At 33.9% G+C, this 21,103-nt stretch overlaps 1 protein-coding gene across 1 annotated transcript; it reads right to left on the reverse strand.

Annotated features, from left to right (window-relative positions):
- Positions 1 to 1,060: 1,060 nt before the first annotated feature.
- LOC132558707 (crossover junction endonuclease MUS81-like) lies at positions 1,061 to 20,363 on the reverse strand. Its single transcript, XM_060223303.1, has 22 exons — positions 20,220 to 20,363; positions 18,776 to 18,848; positions 18,227 to 18,283; positions 17,864 to 18,060; positions 17,372 to 17,473; positions 11,787 to 11,867; positions 11,407 to 11,495; positions 11,052 to 11,228; positions 10,649 to 10,728; positions 10,170 to 10,254; positions 9,537 to 9,738; positions 9,093 to 9,111; positions 7,917 to 8,220; positions 7,319 to 7,428; positions 5,797 to 5,807; positions 4,976 to 5,074; positions 4,197 to 4,313; positions 3,288 to 3,383; positions 2,891 to 3,007; positions 2,089 to 2,192; positions 1,280 to 1,363; positions 1,061 to 1,127 (listed from the first exon to the last, which is right to left on the reverse strand). The coding sequence occupies exons 1-22, from the start codon at positions 20,361 to 20,363 to the stop codon at positions 1,061 to 1,063; spliced, it is 2,415 nt and encodes an 804-aa protein (XP_060079286.1).
- Between the last annotated feature and the right edge of the window lie 740 nt (positions 20,364 to 21,103).

The following is a 21,103-nucleotide window of genomic DNA, read 5'->3' on the forward strand; positions in this document are numbered from 1 at the left end:
ATATACAATTTCTGTACAACAATATATACCCATATCAAACTTTTTCTCTCTCTCTTTAATAAAACAAAAATCTAGATCTAGACGTATAGCCTCACCAAGTGAACCAATACCCCAAGTCCCTCCTGTTCCCACTGGAAGACTGATAAGACCAGGTATTGAGGAAGGGTAAAGTGAAACAAATTATACTGATATGATAACCTAATAATGATAACCCAAACTATTGTTAATGCACTTATAACACTGTGACAAGCATACTCATTTTATCCACCATTTTATTCACACACTTCTCTCGACAAAGTTATCTTCAAAAGAGTAAGAGTGAATGTACAGGGGAGGTAATAACTGAATGGAACATGGTAAGGATTATCTCTCTTATCTCATTATAGTAGATTAACAACTATTGTGTATATAATCAATGTAATTGTATCGACTCTGGTGCATGTGAGCATGTAATCAAAGTAATGATTCCCCATAATATATGATGTTATCACTGGTATACATGTCCACCCTTAAAATAGAATAACCAAGGCATTAAAATAATGAATGAGTTAAAACATAGGAACACAGTGATTATAAAACATAAATTGTACCAATAACTTAAGATCCAAGATATTACAATTCTGACAATGAAGTGTTTGAACAAAATGAGAAAATTTTATAGTTACACAATGAGCAAAAGTTTTGATAATTTTTTTATCATGTATAAATGAGTGTGCTACAAAATTAACACAAACAAAATAAAGGATTTCCACAATAAGTGGAATCTAATGAACACTCAGCAATCAATTTTATCAAGTCATAATAACTACTATGTCATGCATCAATTATCTGTGTAAAATATCGTGCAATTTCTGCAATGCTTGGCACAGTTTTTCATGTTGGTATCAAGTTAACAAACTCATCCTCCATCTTCTGAACTTGCTGATGGGTGGTACAAACAGTTTCATTTCTTCACAATTTTGCTTTTTCAGGTCTTTACAGAGTTCCCATCCTACGTCATTGAAATCTGCATCATCTCCATAGTACATTGAAAGCTTAGATGGCTGGGCTTACTGTACTGTCATGTAAGAGCTTGCTGAGTACAGTACAACTGGCATATTTGCTTGCTCAAACTTTGTCCAAGATTTCTGTAGAAGAATAATAACAGAGTACATAGAGTGAAAGCTTCAAATCTTAATGTTTTTAACTTCTAATAATCAAAACTATAAAAAATCTTATTGATGTAGTTTGTCTTTATATGAACAAATAAGGTTATACAAACACCTTGTATTGTACTCACCTCATGGCCTTTCCAGACTTTATGCTACTAAGCAGGTTTTCCTTTTCCTTAATACTGTGACAGTTGCCATATGCCTCCAAAATACTGTGGATACATCAAGAAGTAGATATTTTCTAAACGTTTATTAAGTACCCGTAAAATATTTTCACAGAAGTCAAAATTTCAAAACAAGGTAGAATATATAAACCATTTATCATTTCTAACTTCTGCATTTTCCCCTGTTTGACCTATCTTTATATATCCCAAGGGGACTAGCACCCCCCACCCCCACATTTATATAAGATTCCCTCCCCTTTACCTTATAAGGGTCTAAACCAAATTTAGTAAAAAAAAAAAAAAAAAAAAATTCAATGATCAGAACAGCCCTTAATTGGTTCCTCACCTCTGCCCTCAAAAGGGATAAAACCCTTGTTTTTAACCTTGTTTGTCAAATCCAATCAGGCATTCTGAACTAGTATCAGTCATGTAAAAAGTTGATGTGAACTAGTATCATTCACGTAAAAAGTTGATGTGAACTAGTATCATTCACGTAAAAAGTTGATGTGAACTAGTATCATTCACGTAAAAAGTTGATGTGAACTAGTATCATTCACGTAAAAAGTTGATGGACAACACATCATGGCATAAGCCAACTGGTTCTTTGTAACACCTTTGTAAGTTAAGAGGCTTATTTTTTCACATGGCATGAGGCCCATTTAAATAGGTGTACAGCAATCAAAGCATTCTTATCAAAACTGGTAACCATGGGTGACAAAAGAGTAAGATACATGTATATGGTAATGTTGTCAATGTACTAGAAGCTAACTTACTCTGATGGTGTGGGATATTTGTCAGTGACAGCTTTAGCCTTCTCGGCCGACATGCCATTTAACTGAATTAACTGTTTCCCAAACATTTCTCTGACAGTCAGCGCCTGTAAAGAGACATTTCTAACATATGTGAAGTCTTGTATTTATCTAAAAAAAACGACAATTTCACCAAACAACATATGCAAGAAGTCTTTGTGTTTAAGCATCATAAAGTGCTGTTTTGTGGAATGACACACCCACATTATAATTCTGATCATATCTAAAATAAACAGTGAGACAAACAATGATAAAAGACCTTCTTTGCTTCACCTTGCAATAAAAATCTGAAAATTTCATGAATTAATTTTGTATATATTTAGGATAACACATAAACCCCTAATTTACAATGACTGACATTACATCCTGCGGAATGATGCAGGTGTATTTGTAAGATGTCTAGAAATTACAGAATCCCATATAGACTGATCACAAGGCACATTAAAGCGAAGAAAATGATATTGTTCATCCTATTGTTTTCAATGTCTTTGTTTTGTTTTGGTCTTAACAGCTAGTGATAAAGGAATACAGAAAAAAAAAAAAAAAAAATACTGATCAGGATGTCCAACAAGAACATTGCTTGTATGTAGGCCTATTTATTGCTGAATTACCTTCATATATCATTGTACATAATCTAAACAGATTGCAGCATGGCATTGTAAAAGGTTTATGATTTTTACGATGATTTAGACATAGTTTTCATTCTATGTTACTGCGTCCATTTTACTGGGCCCACCCCTCCATATATAACTAACCACAGATTCACCTTGGATTTGACAGATCCCAGATTAAACTGTTCAAAAGTAAGAAGTCTTTGTTCTGCATCATTGATGTGACCTTTCACTGGAAGGTCATCTGGACTGGTAGCGTACAAGGTCTTGTTCTGAAATATAGCAAACATATATCAGTTTATCTTCAGATAACTAGATATTTCAGGTCCTATGTTGTAACTCAGTTTCCAGTGTAGATCAAGTGAAACATTAACTTTCAGTGGCTGTTTTAGTATAAATATCATGTATCAATTTCTTTATGGATATAATCAATTTCAAAAAATTACAAAATACGACACTTTAAACAAAAAATATAAAAAATATAAATCTGATGAAGAAGCAATAACAGGAAGTTAGAATTAACAAACACTGTACTGGTTATTAGCCACTCACCCTATAGCAACTATGGATGTATCGTGTCATCATGGTAAGATAGGACACAGATTCTTTTGTGTTGCCTGTCCGTTTTATTTGAAATCCATCAATAATCTGAAAGCACAGAAAAAATGTTTCATAACATCTGAGACGTTGAACCAATTTCACCAGGTGCAAAGAGCAAAATATCTAAAAAAAATCTATTTACTGACCTGTATTAATCGTTTACTGACCTGTGTTGATCGTTTACTGACCCCTTTACTGACCTGTATTGATCCTTTATTTACATGTATTGATCGTTTACTGACCTGTATTGATCGTTTACTGACCTGTATTGATCGTTTACTGACCTGTATTGATCCTTTATTTACTGACCTGTATTGATCCTTTACCCAACCTATATTGATCCTTTACCCAACCTGTATTGATCCTTTACTGACCTGTATTGATCCTTTACCCAACCTGTATTGATCCTTTACCCAACCTGTATTGATCCTTTACCCAACCTGTATTGATCCTTTACTGACCTGTATTGATCCTTTACCTTACCTGTATTGATCCTTTACTGACCTGTATTGATCCTTTACTGACCTGTATTGATCATTTACTGACCTGTATTGATCCTTTACTGACCTGTATTGATCCTTTACTGACCTGTATTGATCCTTTACTAACCTGTATTGATCCTTTACTGATTTGTATTGATCCTTTACTGATCTGTATTGATCCTTTACTGACCTGTATTGATCCTTTACTGACCTGTATTGATCCTTTACTGATCTGTATTGATCATTTACTGATCTGTATTGATCCTTTACTGACCTGTATTGATCCTTTACTGATCTGTATTGATCCTTTACTGATCTGTATTGATCCTTTACTGACCTGTATTGATCCTTTACTGATCTGTATGGATCCTTTACTGACCTGTAAGTTTGTAATTGTCTGTTTTATTCTGTCCTCAGCTATACTGTAGTGTTGCATTGAGCCATGCATCTCTATCAGAAATATGGCATTATTGATTCCACAATGTTTCAACCGAAACTACAAAGTAATAAAAAGTTTACATTTTTATAATCTAATACACATAATATATATCAGGACTTCATTAGAAAGTGTTTATTAATCACAAATAAAGGATATCAATGACACAATGTGGTCACATGACCAAATGGTGTTATACGCTCACAACACATTGCAGTCTTTCTACATTACAATGGGAGGATAGATGAAATATTTGAAAATAAAATCCAACTAGAATTGTTACCCATACATTCGGGCTGCTAGATTTCATAGCAGGAGCTATAGAAATGAGTAAATATATAAGAAGTACTGACATTTGCCACGGTGACCTTGACTTTTAACTTGTTGACTCCTTGTTTATTTCCGAATAATTTTGCTTTATACTGTCGTAAAAAAATATGCATCTGTGAAAAGATACAAAATTTGACCTTGACCTCGGATCCAGTGACCTTGATTTTTGCAGAGAGAAAAGAGTTACATGCACATCTACATATGGTCCTTTATATTGATATTTGTTTTATTAAAATTGGTTCACCAGTATAAGAGGAGTTCTCTGGACAACATATCTAGACATCTAGACTGAGTGATTCCCCCATACTTCCCAAACATTGTTGTGGCGGGTATAAAAGATTATAATAAGAAATCTTCAGATTGTCGCATCTGTCCTAAAAGACCAGTGTCACCTTTTGATCTGGAAGTCTGCCATCAATACAGCTGTGGACCAAGTCATCCATTCGCTTCCTTTCCACCACATAGTCCAACACAAGTTCTCTCCCTTTACCCTGGTTCACCTCACCTACAGCAATCAGATTAATGTACTGAGCTATTCATTTAACATCAAAAACCAGAAAAAGAATGAATGATATTTTATCGCTATCAAAGATTCTTGCCAATTTCTCAATGATTTCTTAGCTGATTAATAATGCCCTCTAACCTTTTCTTTCCAGATTCAAATAGTTCTACAGCTAAACAAGAGATTCCAGAGAGATCTTGGCATCCAACATTGTTTGATCTTTATTTGTTCTTTAAAGCCGACGATGTAAGTTGAAAAATTTCCATATTGTGATAAAAACAAGAGGCAAAGAGGGCCTGTATCACTCACCTAATTTAAGTCAATAATGAAAACTTTATATATTTCACCCAATAGATACAGCTTCAAATTCCCTAGGGGTGGGGGCAGAGACCAGCAATGATGATGTCCAGCAATGCAATTAAGTTATGGGATGGTAATCTCAATGGCTTCAAAAGTATAATCAGTCCTGAATTGGGACCGAACCCCAGGACAAATTATCATTTATGATTGTATTTATCTCCTGATGCTCAGCAATGCTATAGTTATTCAGTGGGGATCACAACTGTTTCAAAGAACCAAAGATCAAAATGAATTGTTAATGGTGCAAAGCAATTATAAGAATATGAACTAAATTGATTTGAAGATTAGATTTTCCCAGTTATGCCCTGCCTATCTGGCCCAGGAGGCCAAAACCCATGCTTTATACAAAACTGATTTTCCTGCTTCAGACCAATTTTGGACAATATCCTGCAATTCCTGCAGAACAACATAGATTTTAAAGAAATTGATAGATTTTCCCTATTGGGCCCTGCCTATCTGGTCCCAGGGGGCCAACACCCACTGTTTATACAAAACTTATCTCTCTTCTCCAAGGATGCTTCAGAGCAAATTTGGTAAAATCCACACATTCGTTCATGAATAGTTACAATATATAGTAAAAGTTGACAGACGACAGACCCTGTGGTATCCCTATACCTCACTTGGTCCTTTGGACAGGGTCAGCTAATAAAACAAGAGTATCAGTGAAACAGATGAAAATTCCCCGAAAACATCTTTATTGGACACAAATTTTAACAAATAGCAATAATTCTGTAATGAAGGGATTGCAGGACCTGAATTTGGTACATTGCACATCCCCTTAGTATGGTCAATGTATACATCAATTTTCATGATCCTTGCTTAACTTCATGCAAAGTTATGCTCCGGACATGAAGGGATGGACAGACAAACAAGGTGGCGACTATATGCTCCCTCAAAAATTTTAGGGGAGCATATTTTTTAGAATGCTCCATCCAAGCAAATAATATCTTCAAGTTGTTGTATCAAAGGAAGTAGCAGACATTTTTGTGCAAGCGTTGCTTGGAAACGTGCATGGGCATCTCGTGGTATAAAAGTCCTGCAACCTGTCAAACTGGTTCGAAAAAGACTGATAAGTACTTCTCCAGAAATAGTAATAACAAAAATTGTTTAAGGATAGACAGACAGATTAAGGACTACAAATGAAGAGCAATTTGAACAGTCCACCATATGATAATGGTGGGCTAAACATAAAACAAGAAAGTATAGTTGGCATTCCCACGTAGGAGATTCATCCATCACTCATCATTCTATATCCATCTGACATTTTAGATCTAATGTTGTTTCACATGGACGAACATGTATATCATGATAACTGTAATGTATATTCCAGACAACTGGTTATGACTGATGAGATAACCTAACATTATTGTTTTCATCTTTCTGTAGTGAGAGGTAATCTGTTAAACATCAAACTATTACTGTATCAACATAGTAGGTAAACAATTATAAGTGCCCTTATTTCCATGCATTGCTTAAATACATTTCAGATTCCAGATTATCTTACCATTTTTGCCACCACTGTTAAGTACATTATCTATTTTAGCCCATTTCCTGTTCATAACATGAGGTCATATTAAAATGATAAATATTCTTTGATTTATAGCACGTTGCTAAAACATTACTACTTTCTATAGTTCATGTTTACAGTTTCTGATTTCCTGGTTATACATCTGTTACAACTTTCTATAATGTGTTTCATTTAAGTAACACTTCTTCATGAAGCACATTACCTATTTCAACAGTATAAAATGTCTAAAATACATTTATAAGGTATGACATCAGAACTAGAACAAATTATCGTCAATATATTTACTGCTATCTATATATTGTGCTAAGTAATATCAGAACCACATACAAACACCTATAACCACACCTGTTCTCTCTCTTGCTATCCACAGCAGATCGCCTACTTGAAGTTTCCGCAGGTCACAGTTTACCCCATTTTTCATCAAATCTGGGAGTAAAGTCTTACTTCCTTTTTTCCTGCATATCAAAAAGAAAGAAATATTGACTTACACATAACAGAAATTGTGAAATTTTAAGCCTAGTGAAGTTTGAAGTTTTTAAATTGATATCATATAAGTCAATTTTCAAAATTTGTAAAAGATGAAATTGAGTCTGATTGCAGAAAGCATTTTTCTTTCCGGGTTTATCCATATTTTGCTGTTTATATCAATAATAATGAATACTTACAGAATGATAGCCCTGGTTCATCGTTTTTAAATGAAGTTAATACAAAGTATTCAACATTTGAAAAGTAATCTGATAAAGCCACACTATGTATTAACAAAAGAACTGGATTTCAATAAACAATAAATTCAACCTGAATTGAAGCATAGAGACAAAACCATACATAGGATTTTTCAAATAAGGCTCATTTTCAGTTTCTAGATTTTTTACAATCTATTTCAATATCTGACTGATTGCTTTTGGGGGATTGCAGTAAAATGCAGTAAACTGGAATTCTTTACCCTCCACCGTAGAACTCTTGGTTGTCTATACAGAGAATGACATCAAAGTTTCCTGGGGTGAGGATAAAATCTGGTCGCGGTAGACTGGACACAGATGACGCTGAGCTGATAGAGGGGATGGACTCCTGGGACTCCTGGGAGTTTGATAGTGTTGCCATGGTACTGGATTCTGTACAGTCAGACAGCTTGTCAATGAGGCTAGGCAGATGGGAACAGGAAGCACCTGCAGACAGTTGTACAGGCGATGACTTGATAGGTTTACTTCTTGCCTTGGGTTTTACTTTCCTTCCCTTGGTATTGTCAACTACAAGAAATTGACACCTTGTTTAAACAAGAATTGTAAGTCTAAAACAATTATGTTTCATTCTCACTCTCATGATAATTAAGTTTAAAATCATCAAACATAAAAGAAGTTCCAAGTTCATAAATCAAAGCACAGATCATCAGCACTAAGTTTGTCAGGAGAATGGTTGCAGACAATAAACAGCATTACTACAACTTTTGTCAGAATACCATGTTATCAGAAAAAAAACCTTGACCAATAGCCACTTACTGGCTAGTCACTGAGAAAAAGTTGTTTAAATACTAGAACACATTAAACTCCTATGACCATGAATGTGGGTCATCTAAACAAACTTTCTAGCCCTTCATCCCAATATCAGCACTTATTCAAATTTTACTTTCAATACAATTAACCCTTGTGACCAAAGTGGGTCAAGGTCACTCATTTGAACAAATTTGAAAGCTTTTTGTCTTAGAAATCGATGTAATATCAGTACTCAGGGCACTTTTGCTTTTGAGAAGTTGTTTTAAGGGAAAAGTAGATGCCAGATGACAACATGCCATGGCATAACTCACTTGCCCTCTAGGCAGGTGAGTTAACAAATATATTACAAAAGAAGTACATCTTCCAATTAAAGAACATCACCAGCACAACCTCTGAATGTCTACAGGTCAAGTAAAGCACAGATAATATTCTAGTCAAAATTTCATGTGAGTACAAACAATATAATAAAATGATAACTCAATATGAATGGAAAAGCCAGCTGTTATAACATTACCATGAAATTGAGCTGTTCAAATAACACAGTCATGTCACATAAGACAGTTAACATCATTGTGACTGGGCAGAAATATCCTCATATAGATGTTATCCATCAGATATGTAAGGAACACAATATAATGTTGGCCTGAGCTCTGTCAGTTATGACAACTATAAATACTAAAACAAGGCAGATCAATGCTATCAGACAGGATATATGAGTATATTGAAGGAAGATGCATCAAGTGTATGATTTATCATAAGATCATTGGGTGGTACGATTTTGTTTCACCAAGCTGGCTGTGATGCCCTGACAGGACATTAAGAGATTTGGAACCTATCAAACAACATGGGTAATTCTAGAGTAATTTATTTTTTCCCTTCAAGCAAACAAGAATAATTTTAATTTTAAATATCTAAAGTTGAATTTAATGATTTATCATTCATGGACTGTGACAGATAAGTGTATATCCTGTACATACGGTGTACCTATTAATCGTTTTTGAAGTTTTCTTGACTCTCAGCATACCTGTGGTAACAGAAGTAGAGTCAGTATCCTGGCTAGTACAAGAGTACACAACGCTTGGTGCAGCCTGTCTGGTCATAGGTTCTTCGTCTAATGAGGCTAACTTTGGAATTCCTTGACGGTAAGATATCAGATTATTCTCTCCCTCTTCATTGTCAGATTTATGTAGGGATGGCAGTCTTGGTGAGGATACAACAGCCCGGTCTGGGGCATCATTGTCATGGAGATAAGTATACACTTTGTCACTCATAGGTCTACAACAATATTCACATTGTCACTGATAAGTCTAAAATCTACACTGTTACACTTTATTACCTGTAGGTCTATAACAATATTCACATTGTCACTGATAAGTCTAAAATCTACACTGTTACACTTTATTACCTGTAGATCTATAACAATATTAACATTGTCACTGATAAGTCTAAAATCTAAAATTTTAAACACTTTGTCACTCATAGGTCTACAACAATATTAACATTGTCACTGATAAGTCTAAAATCTACAATTTTATACACTTTGTTAGCTGTAGGTCTACAACAATATTAACATTGTCACTGATAAGTCTAAAATCTACAATTTTATACACTTTGTTACCTGTAGGTCTAGAATAATATTCACATTGTCACTCATATATCTAAAACCTACAATGTTACACACTTTGTTATCCATGTATTATACTAACCTGCCCATGTCCAGTTTATAAAGTTTACCACTAGTCAGTAATCCATGGTAGTCACAGTGCACTAAAAACCCAATACCAAAATCATCTGTAACAAAGATTATCACTGACAGGTTATCTGTAACAAAGAGCAACACTGACAGGTTATCTGTAACAAAGAGCATCACTGACAGGTTATCTGTAACAAAGAGCATCACTGACAGGTTATCTGTAACAAAGAGTATCACTGACAGGTTATCTGTAACAAAGAGTATCACTGACAGGTTTTCAGTAACAAAGATTATCACTGACCAGCTATGTCTCAATCTCAGTCATTGCTGATGTGAGTAAGAAGTGACTACAGACTAAGCCCTGTGAAACAAGAGATCATGCAGAAAATGTAGAGTAACTATCTGACATTGATGTAGCACTCAAATAATTTGAAAATAGGTTCTAAAGGAAACAATGAAATTTCAGATTAGACAAAACAATATGAAACCTACCATCAACAAGAACTTGTGCTTTATCCTTTGTCAGAACTGGATTATCAGCTTCATCCACATACATAAACTCAAAGCTTGATCTGAGGAGAAACACTGAATTAGTCAAGATTTTATATTGTATGTAGGGATTTAATAATCAAATAATGATTTTACCTGCTGGTATGATGTTACTGTATAACATTACATTATAATGATAAACCACATCTTTATCTTTTCTCTCGTTTAAAAAATTTCTCTCTGTACACCTCACTTATGGCCTATTATTGAGAAAAAAAGGCTCTTTTTCTATCACACCACCTTGAGAGAGTTAGTGAAATTTTATCTATAGTTTAATTTAATTAAATAATTTACACTGATAAACATGTCTGACTATTCAGAGAGATGTTTTCTAATTTTGCCTTACTTGACATTTCTCCCCTGACTGATGTGCTGGTCAGAGAGACTGACAGGACTGCCCAATGAAAACACATCTCTAGGAGCACAGCTTTGTGTGTGGTCTTCTGTTGTGGACATGTGACCATCTGCTCCTACCATTTCTAGTTTGTGTGCCAGTTCACACCCAGCATCTGTGATACGGTACCTGTAGAAAAAAGTGATGCATTGTACAGAGGCAGCATAAGCAGTGTAACATGGTACAGTGCATTGTTAATCATATGATAAAACACAGAGTATTGAAATCAGTGTATAATTTGATTGAGTTCTAGAAACTTTTTCAGATTTCACTGACCATAGTTGATCAACAAGAAACAAACACTTACTTGGCTGGATTACTTTCCTTAATGACAAGAGCCCTTTTGATGAGAGTACCCATGGAGGACCAGGATGTATACCGACAACCTGCATCTGGCTAGATAGGAACAGAAAACATCAGTTATAAAACTCTGTTACAGAATATTTCTTATTTCTTAACTGTATCTGTAACAATACAAAACAGTGTACTGTACTTGAATAGAATAACTGAAATTTTCTTACAAATCATAATTTTGTTCAGCAGTTTCCTGTAACACTCCACCTGGAGGTTTACCTATGCATACAATTTGATTCCATCTTGTAGGTTTTATAACATGCTATCAACTCAAGTCCTCCAACATTATAGTTTTCAGGATTAGACAATGAACAACTTGAACATGTAACTTACAACTGTAAAAGATTTATCTGCCAGGGGTTGAGCCTTCCTGATGAGATCTAACTTGGACAGGTAACCTCTGCTACAAGGATCCTGTGATAAAAATGTCCAGGTGTCAATAAATCTGTTACTGTTATAATAATATATCTACGCCCCAATCAATGTTCTTGCTGCAATACATAAAGTGTAGAATCATGTTGTTGTTGACATTTCTCACAAATCTTTGACATGAGGCTGACAATTTTATTATTTAGTGATCTTTATCACTAATTGTTTTCATTTTCAAGTAATTTAATTTAATAATCATTCAACCCCAAACACTTCCACTTAATTACATGTATAAACAAAATGCCTCTCTGAACCCCACCTCCCAAGTTAATTTAATGTGCTTGCTTTTTTTCCCTGTAACCCATCAAATGTATGTTGTCCAGTACATTGTATTTTGAATATGTATATGTTAAAAAGGAAAAATATAGAAAACAGATACCAAATTAAATGGAACACTTTTGTTTTATTTTCACAGCTTCAAAAAATATTGATCATTTGTCATACTTTTTAGAGACATTTGTTTACCAATCATTTCTCACCAAAATAATTAGCATCCAGTACAAGTGCTTAGTACATTTCACCTAATTTTTAAGTCCAATTTTCTCTTCAACATCTAATTCAAGTATCACCATTACCTAACTTTAATATATGTACAAAAATGAAACTGAATTTTTATTTTTATGTAAATAGTCATTAAGCTTTACTTTATCTTGTTAATATACATATACTTTAATTGGAGGCTTCAGAATACACACACATCTATTTGTTCATTACCTATACATTAACAATTAATTGACTAGTTAAGTATAAGAGTAATTCATACAGAAATGTTTTCAATCTTTCTAGATGCCATGTGAATATTCAGTCAAAGCATTTTGAGGAAGAATCCACATTAATATATGTCACACACTGACGAAAATATTATGATGTTTTTTTTTCAAGTGCAAAACTCATCCTAGCTGAAGTCAAGAGATATATTTATTTAAACTGGAATTCACATGGAAACAGAATATTTCCTTACACCAGACAAACATGCGATCAAATTGACAGACTATACAAAGATGAATACACAATACCATATCATAAGATTTGTTGTCAGTGTCTCACAAGATCTTACACTTCTCTGGTGGAACTGTTAAAGGATATACCAAACAAGTTGCAGACTGCTTGAGGCTATTTCTAAATAGTTTTGACAAAATTCAAATTTAAAAAAAATCTGCCATTTAATTTACTTTCAACATATATATATTACTTGTAATATATAATACACTGTCATATTTGTTTGCAGTGCATTACAAAGGTGCAAACAGGTTAGGACACAATCAGGATCATTTGTAAATTGATCTAACTAGATCTATATTTAATTTCTAGAAACTAAATATCATTATCTGATTTTTGTGTGGAAGAAGCATACAGTTTCTATTGGGAACATATGAAGAAACTATGTACATTATTTATACAACAGTCTCTAAAGAAATCCAAACTTGTCTGGAATATTCCTTTAACATATCTATCTGGCATTATGCCCACAGGGCCATCATACAATCTCTGACTCAAGGAATTCTACCAAACAGCATTAGTCAGGGTCTGTAAAACCCTTGAAATACATGCATATAGCTATGTAAAAAATATTCTTTGATAATTAAAGCACTGACATGTGGAGTTGGGTAAAAAAATCTATTGTCTTTTATATATACAGCCATTATTTCCTGATTGCAGCATATACATTCTCTCATAACCATCCTATTACAGAGTATAAGTGTCAAGTCTTTCTGAGTAATTTTTCACAACATTTCACAGCCCCTGAATCATACTCTAAGACAATGAAGAGACTATTTATTATGTTCTGCTGACAAAAAGTCTGATACCGAGTCAATTATCTTTCTTGATCTGGTTACACACATTCTGTGTCCATCCTTTGTGGCAGTGAACATACTTTCAATTCCTTCTCGTCCTTTATTGTTATGTTCCGTTTTTAAGTCACTGTAGGTCAAACCACTGCCAGCGATATTTTTTGCTACATTAGATGAAATAACTTTTTTGTTCACCATTGTTTCTAGACTTGGAAAATTCTGCTTGACTTGTAATGAGTGGGTATATGAATCCATAATGTCTTCGACAGAAAAGGAAGCTTTCTGTCGAGCTTCCTCATCAAAGTCCACAGACCGTACCAACCTTTGAAGAGCTACAACATCCTGAAGTGCATCATGGGCCTTGTACTTCTCACCCAGCAGGCTTTCAACAAGAGACTCTTGTGTGTAGGATTTCTGAGATGGATGAATGATACGAAATAGTTTCTTGGTATCCAGAAATCCCTTGACATGAACCAAGAATTGTTCAGTCATATCCTTGTCACAGGATGATAGGGCATGTATTAGTATAGGACAGTCATATGTCTGGATGTTATGTCCAATCAGTATATTATCTTGTGTCTTACTCAGAAATCCATATAACTGCTTAAAGGCATCACTTAGAGATACTGCTTTCACAAACTTTCCATAGCGATACATTTTCTTCTTGAACATCCGGATCCCAGTGACTGCTGAAGCCTCCCTTGTCATTCGTTTTTTTGGTATAACAAAGCATGAAAATTGATCCTTCCCTCTCACAGCTGCCATCTGGGTAATACTAGACGTTCTACCTGTAACATCAAAATATATACACTGTGTCAAAACTCTTCTGTCTACACCAGAACAAGAAAGGTAGATAATTTACACCTAAACCAAGGTATACATTTAAAATATGGCTGGCTTGGACGTAAAAATAACTTATAGAAGTTCTGAATGTTGCAATTACCAAGGCCTGTTGTCTCCAAATCAAAGTAGATATCTGTTGTAGCAGAAACAGCAGATGCTTTTAAAGTATCACAGGGAGGGTCAGCAGGCTTCATGTTGTCCTCATTTGGAGTTCTTTCTCTTTTTTCCAAAGCTAATTCTCTGTAAAGAATGATTGTTTATGTCATTGTTCTGTTTAAGTTATTGTTAAATAAAAACCAAGAATATCAGTGAAACTGATAAATACTCACAGAAATTTTTTTATTGGACACAAATCACACGATTTTAGTTAAATGTAAATACCCATTAGCTTTAAACTCCAGTCTCAGTTGCCTCTTAAGTGATGCAAATTTTAAGCATAAGTTAATAGAATTATAATATTATAAATACTCAAGTGAATAAAGTGGGCTGCAGAAAAAAAGTATGTTCATTTTGTATGTAACATTATCTTAGATCAGTTTGTCATTGCTAAACTCCAACTTTAGTGATATTAATTCCTCAAAATCCAGAAGCTATTTCTCTATGAAAATATTTTGTAAATTTTCTAATTGTGAAATATTTTGTTACAATCATTGTCTTATTGACATCTGTGTAATTTGTATTTAATAGCAAATAAAATCAACACTTTCGGCATCACAAGATTCTAGTTAAATGTAAATACCCATTAGTTTTAAACTCCAGTCTCAGTTGCCTCTTAAGTGATGCATCTCTAAGAGTAGTGAGTGCCTTATTTCTCCTGGTCTGTATTTCCTTGTGTATGGACACCCTGCGGGTATGTTTTCCTGGGGTGCAGCCACCCTGGTTGTTTTCCTGAAGGAGGTATTGTACATGACCAAACAGAGAGGCAAAATCATGTTCAGTTATGATTTTTGTTTCCAGATCGTTTGTATAACTTTCAAACATTGAACCATGAATATGTGACTGTTTTATAAGTAATATTTGTTAATATATGTAAACAGGAATGCTTCTAATAAAACACAATGAAATTCACAGGATGCTGGTTTTAAAGTTGTGCTTTGTTTAAAAATGATGATGTACCTACCTGTTGTCAATTTTCACAGGTGACTCTTTAAAAACGTTCTGAAATAAGTTTCTGTTGGCACTTCAATCAGGATTACACGAAGACAACCTGGGAAAGATCATGATGCTTCAAACACTCGGCAAGCCTAATGTTTGCCAACTTAATGATCTTCCCAGCCGAGATACCTCTTTCTCACCCTATTGGATAGTCGATAAATGTTCCTTGTTCCAAATAATTGTTATCATTATTATTACAATCTTAACCGCCCGTCAACACATAAAAGGTCATTAGGGCCATCAACTGATGAAATACACAGCAATCCAAAACGGAAATAACATCAAACAAACTAAAAGGTAAAAGACAAATGCTAAAAATCTTAAATGGTTATATTATCACAAAAGATTAAAATGGTATGTCATAGTCTATAATATAGAACAACGTCTTTCAGATAACATAGAATTTTACAAATCTCAACAGTTTCAAAAAGGGTCTTTAGACTTGTAACGTTATGATAAAAAATTATTCAAGTAGACAGAAGGTCAATGCAGCCAATAATAAAAAAGTTAAACAGTAAATGGCTCATCACATCCTATGCATCAAGGATTATCTTCGCCTTTCAACATATGTGAATGTGTAAGGTATGTATGGCCCATTTGAAGACGGGCATTGACAACTTGGTCTCGGTGGTTGTCTCTATAGCATGGAGACCATTCATCAATGATAGAAGTTACGGAGTGTAATTTATTATCGGTATATCGATTCCATTCCTCCTGCCACTGAGCTATTAAAAATTGATTGATAAATGGTTTAAAATCAGTAAAATGAAGTTTAAAATCAACAGATGGTAGTGATAAAGCTGCCTTTGCTGTATGATCTGTTTTTCCATTGCCTGGTATTCCCATGTGACCAGGTCCCAACAAAAAGTTAAAGGTAAGTCCATGATACAGTATTAATGTATTACAAATGGAAATATTTTTAATATTTGTATTGCTAAGACATTATAGTACAGAAAGAGAGTCTGAATAGATAACAGCTCTCATTACTTTGTTTGAATATGTTCAAGGGCGAGGTAAATAGCTCGCACTTCTGGCGAGAAATATTCAGGTATTGTTCGGTAGCAGGCATCCAGAGGCTCCATCAGTATATAAATGTTTTATATTTCAACTGCAATTTCGAGAAGGATGGACGAAAGGTGCAACTGTCAGTGTCTGATTTAACCATTTCATGAATGGTATGGATACATGATATAGACGCAAGTGGCTAATGAGCTGGAGCACTTCATCAGTTCTGTTTAATTTAATGTGTACAAATTATGAACTTTGTTCATTTTACAACAATTGCCCTAAATTTTATGCACTGATCCCTTGATTTTAAAGATTAATCAATAACAGATTTTGGTCTAGTTATGTTTTTGAAGAAAATATCTGACAAACCTACATATTAATGTTAGGATACTTTGATTTTGAATAAATCTTATTTCAAGACATACCAGGTAACAGCAACCAGAAATCAACAAATTACTCCAAATTTAGCATGTTTTGTTTCATAGATGCTTCAAATCATTCACTTAAATTGTCAAACAGTAATGTATGCAGTGTCTTGTTTAAAAATACACCAAAACAGACGATTGTTGTTATAATCTTGTGAAATGGTGGAGTGAAAATTATGTCCATGTCTCATATTCAAAGAGTTGGATTTTTAAGTCATTACGTCCAATTTGGATTTTCAACAATCAGGAGAATAGGTCATATTACCTGTGTGTCTCTGTACAGTGCCAGCATGAGTGCATAAGCTCCGGACCTGTAAGATGGTACGTACTCTTGTTCTCCACTTTCATTGCGGGGCCGGGCAAATCTCTGAACGACACAAAACAAATGATAATAACAGATTGTTTTCAGAGAGAGAAAAAAAAGTATATATCAAATAGCAAATTGATTTCAAGAAAAAAAAACCTGTCTGTTTTATTAGTCAAGTGCAGAACCAACTAACTTTGTAATTTCCTTTATATGAGAAAAGACAGGTATACTAAAATATACAATTTTAGTTTAAAGATTGAAAGTGACATTCCTATTTTTGGTATTGACTCTGAGATCAAATGTCATTTCATATCAGATGTAAGTACATTCTACAGATGAAGGCAATTTTCTAGTTTTTATGCTATGGATAGAATAAATCGAGATGTCTATAAATCTGGTCCATTCTGGACCAGAACCAGTATTTTGAGAGGGACTTGCTGTGAATTCTACCTTTGGAGGTGGTGTTACAGTCAAGTCCACATCATCATTTACATTTGTAAGGTTAATGGATCCTGCCGTGGCTACAGGTCTAGTGGGACTTGAAATGTTAGCTGGCTGTGTCAAGTTTCCCGGCGCTGCCTGACTTTTCTTTTGCAGTTTTCGTGCTTTTCTTGGGACATCTGCAGGATCTGGTGGGACCACACATCCTAGCAAAACCAAGAAAGAAATTATATGGAGAGTACTCTGACAATACACTCTGACAATACAAGATATTAACTCTTTTCCAAAATATCATATTCTAAACAATTCTATCAGAGACAAAGTCACTGTGATAAAAATCATGTCCTTTGCACTCAAGATGTGGGTACTTACCATGCAGTTCTATATGTTCAGCCAACTTTTCGTCAATCAACTTGCATGTTTTATCACCTAAAGAGAGAAAAAGCATATCACTTCAGATACATAGCCTTAACGGCGTTGGATTCCTAATGGTTCTTCAATAAATGTTAATTTCATCTTGACTTAATGTCACACAGAATTAATCTCAGAAAATGATATACTGTTAGCATTCAATAATCTGATTCCAATCTTACATCCTCCAGCAGAGTTTTGCTATCTTATTCTCTTTCATCTAGACTTACAGTTCTTTGTTAAGGAAGATGATAGATGTCAATAAGTTCAGATAACTTTAGAAAAACATTTTAAACATATTAGACATGTGAATCTTATCAATTATCAAGGATTGTACCAGAATGTATGCATATATTATTTTCATCTAATTCAAAACTAGAATCTTATTATAATCTGTTTAGTGTAAAAAATGATTTTAAAGTAGCAACATATTAAAATATGAATTGTCACTGTGTCAGATAAATGAAAATGGTTCAACAACATTTGATGTTTACAAGTATGTTTAATTACCAAAATGTTCCAAAATCCTGCAATCTTTTCCTGTAGCCAAATGTAGAGGATAATTCTTCAAAGACTTGATTGCCTGTACCAAAAAGTCATCTTACAATTATCATTAATAGTAAAACATAATATCTGACAAAGTTCCTCTTTGCTTGGCCCCTACACCAACTTCCCTGATGTGTTACATAGATTTTGGGGATGACTTTTCCAGTCTAGGCAAACACCTATCAGAAGAAAGTAGAATATACTGGTAGGAAACCTGGCTTATGGAGTTGTTCCCCTTTTCTTTTTCACTTAGTTTTCGAGTCTTGACTTGATTTGTAACGATTTAGATAAACATATATCCACCAAGTGCATTGAAAGCATAAATGACTTACATGTGCTTCAATTTCTGGAGCTAGACTCTGTATTCAAGCATCACCAAAAATGTTACTACGTAACAAGGGCAACTAGAACCTTGACCAAAGGGGTAATATTACCTGAACCAAGTCCCCACCTGCACCCTTCCTATAATATTATCACTTGTAATTGATAGGGTCATGAAAATAATTTTCAGACAAAACATTATTTTCAACATTTCACAAACAATTTCAACAATTAAACCTATGATTTTCATTTTGAAGAAAAGACTGATGAGCCCAAATCAAATTTTATATCAATATCTACACTAACATGTTCCTGACAATCTACATTCCTTATAGCTTTATTACACCTCTATAAATGGCTTGCAAACTACCTTATTTGACCTTAAGGTCCAATATATTTATAAAGAAACAAGATGGCAGCACCGGAACAATGATTCAGCAACAAATGATTGTTGATCACACACATTGTCAGTTTGTAAAACCAATTAATGTGTTATACAATCCTTACAAATAACAACCATGAGATGTACATCAATAATGACATTATGTAATCAACAAATGAAGGCATCATTCAGATAATAGTGACAAACTGTCAATAGGTGATATATACTGAAATAACATGGATTTTCATTTATCTTAGAACAAATAATAACAGTCATCATATACAGGAATACAAAATTATCTTAATAGTTTGAGGTTACATAATTTGTTAACACCGTACCATGTGGAAAAACCATGTGTAAAATTAAAAGTATATTGGATGGATATGTGACTATTAATGTAAGGTTTTATCATATGTGTTCCAGGTATGTTTTTCAGGAAATTGAAATTGTTACCAGAGGTAGAAGTTTTATGTTGGGTACCTCAATGCACTCTGGAAGAGAATTAATTCCTGGATGAAATAGAGTTATCATCATGATCAATTCATTTAATACTATTGATAATTCAAATTGGAAATGTAAAAATGTAGATGATTATGGTCCCAAATAAACATCCTGTTCATATAATGTTTATAATTATTCAGTGGAGGAATTATAACAAGATTTAATTAGAAAAGCCGTTTACAAAGTACGACTAGGTCAACATACCTTGCCATACACATACTGTGTTTTCAAGCCTTTTTGTGCAGCCTCCTCTCTCCATTCTGTCAGCCATTGTAAAAACAATGGATTAGCACAGGCTGGTCTTCTTTTCTTCCTTTTTCCATAGAGGGGATGGTCTTGAAGATCCATACCAGACAGGCTGACATTTGGTTACTGCAAGTACAAAACATACAGTGCTATATCATATAAACAGCTGAAGAGTAATGGTACTTTCAAGTAGAAAAAGATTATAATGCTATAACATTTCACACACCTATATTTATAGGTTTTAATTACTTACACGTGATGATCATTTGTAAATTGATTATTGGCTACTATTTGTGACACATCAGATTTTATTACCCTGTAGTTAACAGGTATTAATCATACTAATTACATCTGATTGCTAATTCATGACTTGCAGGTACACAATTTGAATGGGTTTTTTTCCAAGGGATCCTTTAGCTTATAGCCATCAATATTACACATGATCATCAATAATTCATCATATATAGTTTTTCTAAATAATCATGCAGATCCATATGAGAATTATCAGGGCAATTTGTCTTGCCTTTCCAATAGGAAAAAAAATGTAAAAAAAAAAACAGGTTTTATGAAGATCCATTTTTACCTGTCCGCTGAAAGGCTGTAATAGTGGATGCAAAACTGGTTAAATGGTAAAGAAAAATGTATTTGACCTTATCTTGATGAAAGTTAACTTAAGGTGCTGGTCATGAGAACTGTACATGTTACAATTATCAGGTGTTGATGAAAAAAGAAGATTGGAATTGAATTATACTCTAGAATTGTTTTGAATTGTACTTCTAAAAAACCATATGAACTTTATCTAAACTTGTTTATTGTGGTCCAGGTGTTAAAACACTCTTTAT

The sequence above is a fragment of the Ylistrum balloti genome, unplaced genomic scaffold (assembly GCF_031769215.1).
Source record: "Ylistrum balloti isolate Yb309-2 unplaced genomic scaffold, AGI_CSIRO_Ybal_v1 Utg369660, whole genome shotgun sequence".
Lineage (NCBI taxonomy): Eukaryota > Metazoa > Mollusca > Bivalvia > Pectinida > Pectinidae > Ylistrum > Ylistrum balloti.

Coding starts and splice junctions, on each gene's coding strand:
- LOC132558707 (XM_060223303.1), bottom strand. CDS start 20,363: ATGGATCTTCAAGACCATCCCCTCTATGGAAAAAGGAAGAAAAGAAGA. Junction 18,284..18,775: donor CAGGATTTTGGAACATTTTG/GTAATTAAACAT, acceptor TTCTCTCTTTAG/GTGATAAAACATGCAAGTTG. Junction 7,429..7,916: donor CAAGAGTTCTACGGTGGAGG/GTAAAGAATTCC, acceptor TTTGATATGCAG/GAAAAAAGGAAGTAAGACTT.